The following is a 9,119-nucleotide window of genomic DNA, read 5'->3' as shown; positions in this document are numbered from 1 at the left end:
TCGGGGGGGGGTTCCTACATGCAACATCCTCTGGGAGCTGGCAGCCCTGGAGAGGGGAAACTCCAGGGAGGGGAAGAACGAAGGAAGAAAGGAAGGAGGGAGGGAGTGAGCAGCTGGGGGAGCCAGGGCCACAGCCGCCCCGTCTGGGGAGTGGGTGGCCCTGCAGGGGTGTCCCCAGGGTGGTGACCGCAGCAGGTGGGGCTCCCCAAGGGCAGGCCAAGGTCGCCAGCTTGGCTCATCACCACTTGGGGACAGCTCGAGGGCAGGCTGGGTGCGCCAGGGAAACTGAGGCACAACATTGGGCCAAGGGTGCAGGGATCCTCTGCCTGGCTGCAGGGGGAGGCTGAGCCCAGGCGGAGCTGGGAGGCTCCATGCACTGAGCAAGCAGGGACTCAGCCCTGCGCAGGGGGTTGCGCTGGGCACACATGTGCGGCCTTCCCACAGCAGGGCCACACGCATGGGTGCAGCGTCATGGCTGTGTGTGTGTGTGTGTGTGTGCGCACGTGGGCACACGGACAGCCTCGCTGCAGTGCGTGTGTGCATGTGCATGCACACTGACAGCCCTGCTGCAGTGTGTGTGTGTGTGTGCGTGTGTGTGTGCATGTATGTGAGTGTGTGCACACGTATGGCCTCGCTGCAGTGTGTGTGTGTGTGTGTGTGTGTGCGCGCATGTGCATGCATGCATATAGCCTCGCTGCGGGGCGTGTGCTTGTACATGTACAGCCTGGGTGCAGTTTATGTGTGCGTGAGCATGTGCACACACATGGCCTTGCTGCAGAGCATGTGTGCATGTACCTGCACACCTACAGCCTCGCTCACCACAGTGTGTGAACACGCATGCACACCTACAGCTTTGTTGCAATGTGTATGTGTGCATGCATGCCTACAGCCTCACTAGTGTGTATGTGCACACACCCCTACAGCCTCGCTGCAGTGTGTGTGTGCATATGCATGCATGCCTACAGCTTTGCTGCAGTGTGTCTGTGCATGTGCACACTTACAGCCTCACTGCAGTGTATATGCATACACATGCACACTTACAGCCTCACTGCATTGTGTATGTGCATATGCATGCACACTTAAGCCTCGCTGCAGTGTATATGTGCACGCATGCACACCTACAGCCTCGCTGCAGTGAGTGTGCACACGTGCAGGTACCGTAGGGCACGTGCACTTGTGTATATGTGCAGGCACGTGCACATGGGCAGCCCCGCTGCAGTGTGCACGTGTGCGAGTGTGCACACATGTACAGTGTTGGTGCAGAACCCATGAACACACAACCCTGCTGCAGAGTGTGTGTGTTTGTGCACGCACATGCACGCACATGCATAAATACAGCATCGATGCAGGGTGTGAGTTGGTAGAGCCTCTCTGCAGCGGGGTATGTGTGTGTGTGTGTGTGTGTGTGTGTGTGTGTGTGCATGTGCACAGACTCCCTGCAGTGTGTGTGCACAACCTTATAGCACTCTATGCGTGTGCACGTGCAGGCTGCGTGGCCCGGCGAGGACGCTCGGTCCCAGCTCCTCTGTAGTGCTGGAAGGCCACGGAGTGCTGGCGGCTTGGGGAGGGAGCCCCCAAGCTGCTCCTGGCTGCGTTTCCAATCAGCAGACCAAATGGCAAACTTTGAGGCTCACACTCGTCTTCCCAAGGCTGCAGGCAACTTGGAGCCACTGGCTCCCTCTCCGCTTCAGGTGCTGTCTGACAGCTGTAAAAATGCCTTGAGCCTCTTCACAAAAAATTCAGGCACCCCTGGTAGCTCGCGGCTGGCAGGGGTCCCAGGCCCAATGTCGCCTTGGCCCACGTACAGCCCCTTGCACACGGCCACTCACATATGCATGCATGCAACTCATTGCATGTGTGTGCACACTGCCCATTGCACACACTTGCAAACAGCACATTGCACACACATGCATGCAACCCCTTGCAAACAGCCCCTCACCTACACATACACACAACAGCTTGCACATGCATACATGCAGCTGATTGCACACACAGCCCCTTGCACACACAGCACACACAGGTATTAATTAGCCCAACAGCAAAGGGTGGCAAAAGCTAATTGCAGACAAGTACCACGGCGCTGCCAGCAGCCTCCGCTGCCACTGCAAGTCCGTCCCTGTCTCAGGGGCCACCCAAATCCTGGCCATCACCACACCAGGATGCAGCCGCATACCACAGCCCAGGGATGTCGCAGGGTCTTTCCTGCACTGGCCAGCTCCCGTGGCCATTGAGGTGGTGGCTTCAGCCCCTTCTCCTCCCCTCAGAGATCCGCGAAGCCTTCAAGGTGTTCGACCGTGATGGCAACGGCTTCATCTCGAAGCAGGAGCTGGGCACGGCCATGCGCTCGCTGGGCTACATGCCCAATGAGGTGGAGCTGGAGGTCATCATCCAGCGCCTCGACATGGACGGTAGGGCCCTGTGCTGGTGGCTCCATGCTCCTGGCGCCCGTAGAGGGCTGTGGCAGGGTCCGGGGCTGATGGCTGTCTCCCACAGGTGACGGCCAGGTGGACTTTGAGGAGTTCGTTACCCTGCTGGGTCCCAAGCTGTCCACCTCGGGCATTCCAGAGAAGTTTCAYGGCACAGACTTCGACACAGTCTTCTGGAAGGTGGGAGACCCCAGCCGGCAGCCTGGCTGGCGTGGGAGCCCTGGGGCCAACACGGGAGCCTTGGGGCTGGTGTTGGAGCCCTGGTGCTGGAGCCCCAGGGCTGGTGCAGGAGCTCTAGGGCTAATCTAGGTCCTCTGAGGCTGACATGGGAATCTGGGGTTGGATGGGAGCCTGAGATCCATCTGGGAGCTCTGGGGCTGGATGGGAACTTTGGGGCTGGATGGGAGCTCTGGGGCTGGATGGGAGCCATGGGACTGGATGGGAGCTCTGGGGCTGGATAGGAGCTCTGGGGCTGGATGGGAGGCTTGAGGATGAGGGTGCTGGGGCCTTTGTCAGCAGTGGTGAGACATCATGCCTTTCCCCACCCCAAGTAGGGTAGGGAGTGGGTCCAGATGAAGAGCAGCACCCAAGGGTGCTCGGGGCAGCCCCAGTGCTGCCGAGTGCCCCCACATATGGGCAGGCAGCAGCGCCTGCGGCCCTGCGCAGCCTGGGCAAGCCACGGTGGCAGTGTCCCTGGAGGCATCCCCGGCACCAGGCTGCCATCCTATCCCGCTCCTTCAGTGTGACATGCAGAAGCTGACAGTGGACGAGCTGAAGCGGCTGCTCTATGAGACTTTCTGCGAGCACCTCTCCATGAAGGACATCGAGAACATCATCATGACAGAGGAGGAGAGCCACCTGGGCACGGTGCAGGAATGCCCTATCGATGTGGAGAGTGAGTGCTCCTTGTCCCCTTCCCCGTCCCCAAGCACAGCGGCCTGGCAGCAGCGTGATGGGCTGCCGCGGTGCTCTTCCCACAGCCTGCTCCAGCCAGCAGATCCGACAGACCTGCGTGCGCAAGAGCCTTATCTGCGCCTTCGCCATCGCCTTCATCATCAGCGTCATGCTCATTGCTGCCAACCAGGTGCTGCGCAGTGGCATGAAGTAGCGGCACCCGGCCCACTGCCTCCRGGCAGCTGTGGTCAGGCACACCGATAGCTAGAGATGTCTGTCTACATATATATAAAAGTATATATATTTAAATGATTTGCACCCCAGGAGGGGAGAAAAGGCCATCGCCCCGGCTGTGGGGCAGCTCGGCCTGGCCCATGGTGGCCATTTGCAGAAGGCGCAAACTCGGGAAAAGAACTGGCCGAAGCGCAAAAAACAAAACAAAACAAAACAAAAACTTGGTATTAAGTGCATGCACTATGCATGGAGCCCGCATCCCGCCCGCCCTCCAAAAGAGCCCGCCGGATGTGGTACCGACACCGTCCTTTCTCTTTACCACCCAAACCGAAACGGTGCCATAAGCAATACGTGTGTGTGTGTGAGAGAGCAGTTTCCTGTTTTAAGACTGGAGCATTTGCATGGACTTCGCTGCCAAGGGCTGGATTGCACCTCTTGCCACCACGTCCCCCTCGCCCTGCCCCAGCCCGTGCTGTGCCTCGGTTTCCCCATCCGTGAAGTGGGGCTGATGATGTTGACCTCTGCTTGATGCACTTTGAGATGAGCCGCTGGGAAGAGCTGGCACATGGGGGCACCGGGAATGCCCTGCCCCCCCTCCCCCTGAGCCTGTATGTAGCATCCACTGGGCCCAGACTGGTTCAGATTTGGGTTTTGGGTTTGTTTCGCAGTCTTCGGATCTTTTTTTTTCTTTTTTTTTTCTCCCCCCCCCACCTCTTCCCATTTGGTTGTTTCCGATGCGAAATAAAACTGGGATTTCTAAACTGCTCTGGGCTCCTCATCACCGTGGGAGAAGCCTTGGGATGGCACAACCCTAGTGCTGGGATGAAGGCTGCCGGGACAAAGGGTACTAGGATAAAGGGCATCGAGATGAAGGGTGGTGGGATGAAGGGCATCAGGATGAAGGGTGCTGGGGTGAAGGGTGTCTGGATGACGGGCCCCAGTCAGGCATAGCATTGCGGGAGCCAGCACCCAAGTGCAGCCCTCGATTCCAGAGTGGCCCCAAGCACCAGAGCCAGTAGCTTCAAATAAACCCTGGGGCAATTCTGGGGCTACCGTTTGGCCAGAGAGGCAAATTGGCAAATTCCTGGCAATGGGAGTAGGTGCAGAGAGGTCAGGGAGGGCAAACAGCATCGGTTGGGGGCAGCCGGGCAGTGGCTGCTCCGCATAGTGTGCACCGAGCTGCAGGAATCCCCCTCCTCCCCCCAAACCCCGGGTCCTGGCATGGCTGTGCTTGTGTGAACCATTAAGACAGGCATTCAGGCTGGAGTGGGCAGATGTCTATCCCAGCTGCATGCTTAACCTTCCCCATGTGTCTCTCTCCACCCCCCCCCAAAAAAAAATAAAGCCATTTTTTTTAATGGCAAAGGAGATTAAAGGAATAAATAAAAATGAGACAAACTCCCCATGCTGACAGCACAATGGGGAAGGCTGATTTCCCGTGGCACCTCCACTGTGCAGGATCCCAGCCAGGGCTGGTATCAGCTGGAGTCTCTCACCCTGGCCTCAGGTTCCAGCACCAGGGAAACACCAGCCAATGGGCAATGATGGAGACAGGAGCATCTGGGCACGGGGACAGCAGGCAGGCTGCCAGTGGGCCCAGCCCCCTGCCAGGGCAGTTGGTGCCTGGATTTCAGCGGGAGCTGGGGTCTGGGGAACACAGGTGAGACGGGGTCATTGCGATCAGCAGGTGCCTCTGGGCATTTCAGGTCCAAAGGACTGCTCAGGGCAGGGCCAGTTGCTCAGGACCTTGCCTAGTTGCTCAGGACTTTGCTCAGTTACTCAAGACCTTGCCCAGTTGCTCAGGAGGACCTTGCCCAGTTTCTCTGGCCCTTGCCCCAGTTTCTCAGGACCTTGCCCCAGTTTAACTCCCCGTGTCACCAGGGATGGAGACCCCACAGCCTCCCTAGACCTTGTCCCAGAATTTGACCCTACTCCTGATGAAAACCAGCTTCTTTGTATCTCGCTGGAATTTCCTATGTGCCAGCACCCTGCGCTCCAGCCTTGATCACTTTGGTGCTCCCCAAGCATGGCAATGGCTTGTCCTGGGGAGCCCCAAACCAGCCCAGCATTCTGATGAGCCTCACCACCACTGAACAGAGGGGAACAGCCCCTTCCCTCAACTTACTGGCTGCACACTTGCTAATGCAGCCCGAGATGCAGGTGACCCACTGCTGCCTCCCAATCAGCATGTTGCCCCCTAGGACCCACCAGCGTCCCCTCTACAGAGTTGCTCTCCAGTCAGTTGGCTCCAGTCTTCCTGCTGTCTCGGGGCATTGCAGCCCAGAGCTGGACTGCACGTTTGCTTCCTTTGAACTTCATGAGGTTTCCATCAGTCCATGTCTCCAGCCCATCACACTCTGCAGAGCAGCCCTGCCTCCGTAACAACCTCGCCTATTAATTTGGCATCACCTACAGTCTTGCTGAGAGCACACAGCATCCAGGTTGCTAAAAAAGCCCCTGTGCAGTACTAGTCCCACTACCATTTCCTGAACGACACCACCAGCAACCAGCTACCTCTGATCACCACCATTCAAGCCTGATGGCCCAAGCACTTTTCCACCCATCTTACAGCCCTTAGTGTCTTGTACAGTATCTTACAGCATCATATCTTATATAAGGATACTACGGGAGACCATGTCAAAGGCACTGCTAATGCCAAGGTGTGCTGCCATCCCCCAGCTCCCACAGCCGGTGCCTTGGCACACAAGCAAAGGCTTGACCAGGCTGGTGGGTCATGACACCTCGGTCAGTCCATTCTGTCTCTTCCCAACATTCTTCGAGGCCTCCTGTGACTGCAGGTGCTTTTTGGCTTCTCTGACTCCCCATGTGTGGAGCAGTTGTGCAGGGGTAAGGGTGGGCTGGGAGGAGTGGCTGATACACCAGAGGGCTGTGCTGCCATTAAGAGAGACCTTGACAGGCTGAAGAGATGAGTGGAGAGGAACCTCATGAGGTTCAACAAAAGCAAGTGCAGGGTCCTGCATCTAGGGAGGAATAACTCCATGTACCAGTACAAGCTGGAGGCTGACCTGCTGGAAAGCAGCTCTGCAGAGAAGGTCCTGGGAGTGCTGGTCAATGACAAGTTGACCATGAGCCAGCAATGTGCCCTTGTGGCCAAGAAGGCCAATGGTATCCTGGGGTGCATCAGGAATAGTGTTGCCAGTGGGTCAAGGGAGGTGATCCTGCCCCCCTACTCAGCCCTGGTGAGGCCGCATCTGGAGTGCTGTGTCCAACTCTGGGCTCCCCAGTACAAGAAAGACATGGAGCTACTGGAGATGGCCACAAGGATGATTAGTAAATGGAAGCATCTGCCCTCCGAGGAACGGCTGTGAGAGCTGGGCCTCTTCTGCCTGGAGAAAAGAAGCCTGAGAGGGATCTTATCAATGTGTATGTGTGTCTGAAGGGAGGGTGTCAACGGGATGGGGGCAGACATTTTTCAGTGGTGCCCAGCAACTGGACAAGAGGCAACAAGCACAAACTGGAACACAGGAAGTTCCACCTGAATATGAGGACAAACTTCTTTCCTGTGAGTGTGACAGAGCACTGGAACAGGTTGCTCAGAGATGTTGTGGTATCTCCTTCCTTGGAGATATGCAAAGCCATGTGGACACAATCGTGGGCAACATGATCTAGGAGGCCCTTCTTGAGCAGAGGGGTTGTACTAGATGATCTCCAGAAGTCCCTTCCAACCTCAATTGTTCTGTGTCCTCCCCAGGTAGGCAGAAAAGGATGAATCACTTTGCTGAATCCTTTGATGGCCACGTGGAGCCCAAAAAGGGAAGAAGTGATTCAAGAGCACCAGCATCTGCAGTGAGCGGATTGCCTTTATGCCAGACACCCTGGGATGTCAGGGCCACTGTGCGGCTCCCTCGTCCCATGCACCCTCTTCCCACATGGAGAAGCAGGTGCTCCCAGGAGACCTGAAATGGGGGCGGCTGGCAACAACTGCTGGGTGCACAGCCCCAAGGAGGTCCAGGATGAGCCCAGTGCATGCTGCAGGCCCTTGCAGAGGACATTCGGCAACCGACGAGGGGCGCTGCAGACCAGGTGGGCAGCAAGACCTGCAGAAAGGTTTGATTTTGCCTCGAATCAGGAGGCCTGGCCAGAGGCATCACCTGCTATGACCACTGCAATCAGTACGCACCACTCACCCTGCGCCACTGCCAGGAAATGGAGATATTCAGTGGCGCTAAGAGGGGGGATTATCTTTTTTTATTTTTTTGAATTTCTTCTAATTTATCATACAAATTGATCCCAATGTCCAAATGAGAAATGAAAAAGGGAAGTGCTTTGCAGCAACGAAATCATCACAGCTGCCTCCAAAAGTGGGGGAGGATCCACTCCTGTAATGAAAATTCATCCGTCTCCCTGCATAAAGTTTTGATTTTTTTAAGAACTGGCATTTTCAAAGGAAAACATGTGGCCTCAGAGATGTGTATATATTTTTAACCAGGTCTATTATAGACACAGGGAATAAACATAAAGAGCCAAAAAAAAAAAAGAGGACAATTTAATTTGCGAGAAAATACAATGACATAAAAGAAAAATTAGATAAAAGGAATAATATGATCCCCCAAGCTCATCTTTTCAAAGGCACTCAATTAATTTTAATGGGAATTGGGAGAATAGATTTCTGCAGGCAGGTTTGGAAATCTCAGCTCCAGTTTCCAATATATCAGAGTAGTTCTGGGTGGGAAGAGCCCGGGGCCCTGGCTGCGGGTCCCCACATGCCATGGCTCTGCTGCGGCCACTCAGACGCAGTGGGTGCCACAAACTGGGGCCATGTGGTGCTAATTTAATTAACTGCTCACAAGGCAATAAATAAATAAATAAATCTAACCACTGTTTAAAAGCATCATAGGGAGGCTGGTGGTAGCAGCCTGGGGCAGGGCGGGGCAGGAGACCCTGGCTGGCCTGGGGTAAAGGTGGCAGTGGGCGCAGACGCAGGGGTGCAGCACCACAGAGGTTTCCGCACCACTGACCAGCATCTTGGGGCAGGTAGGGAAGAAAAAGCCCAGAAAAGGTCATTTGTGCTCCCCTGGCTCTCACTAGCATCGTGCGAGCAGTGTGGCCTGAGCGCCGTTCCCATCCCTGTCTCCATCGCCATTTCTGTCCCTGTCCATATCCCTCTCACTGTTTCCAACTCTCCCTGTCCCCATTGCCATTCCTGTCCCCATCCCTCTTACTGTGCCCATCCCTGTCCCTGTCCTCATCCACATTCCCATCCCTGTCCCCATCCTAATGCCCATGCCCATCTCTGTTCCCCCTCCCCATCCCTGTCTCCATCCCCATTCCTCACCCCTATCCCAGTGTCCATCCAGTTCCTATCCCCATGCCCATCCCCATCCCTGTCCCCATCCCCATCCCAGTGCCCATCTCCATCTCTGTCCCCATCCCCATCCCTGTTCCTGTCTCCATCTCTGTCCTCATCCCCCTCCTGCTCCCCCTCCCTTTCCTGATCTCTCTCCCTGTCTCCAACCCTGTCCCTGCCCCTTCCTGCTGCTCTCCCAGCAAGAGCTGCCAGAGGACATGGGGCAGAGCCTTGGCAGGGTCCCAGGAGCTGCTCAT

The 9,119-nt window shown here is 56.3% G+C and overlaps 1 protein-coding gene across 1 annotated transcript in view; it reads left to right on the top strand.

Moving 5' to 3' along the window:
* CABP7 (calcium binding protein 7) overlaps positions 1-4,253 on the top strand; it is a 5,183-nt gene extending 930 nt beyond the window's left edge. The window contains exons 2-5 of the mRNA XM_085311673.1: positions 2,265-2,408; positions 2,494-2,606; positions 3,168-3,321; positions 3,407-4,253. Coding sequence (XP_085167799.1) covers positions 2,265-2,408; positions 2,494-2,606; positions 3,168-3,321; positions 3,407-3,534 — 539 coding nt within the window. The 3' untranslated portion in view covers positions 3,535-4,253. The remainder of the gene's footprint in view (positions 1-2,264; positions 2,409-2,493; positions 2,607-3,167; positions 3,322-3,406) is intronic.
* The last annotated feature ends 4,866 nt before the right edge of the window (positions 4,254-9,119 follow it).

This window comes from Rhea americana, unplaced genomic scaffold, assembly GCF_003343005.1.
Source record: "Rhea americana isolate MKP2758 unplaced genomic scaffold, rheAme1 scaffold_347, whole genome shotgun sequence".
Lineage (NCBI taxonomy): Eukaryota > Metazoa > Chordata > Aves > Rheiformes > Rheidae > Rhea > Rhea americana.
This window is presented reverse-complemented; position numbering and strand designations above follow the sequence as displayed.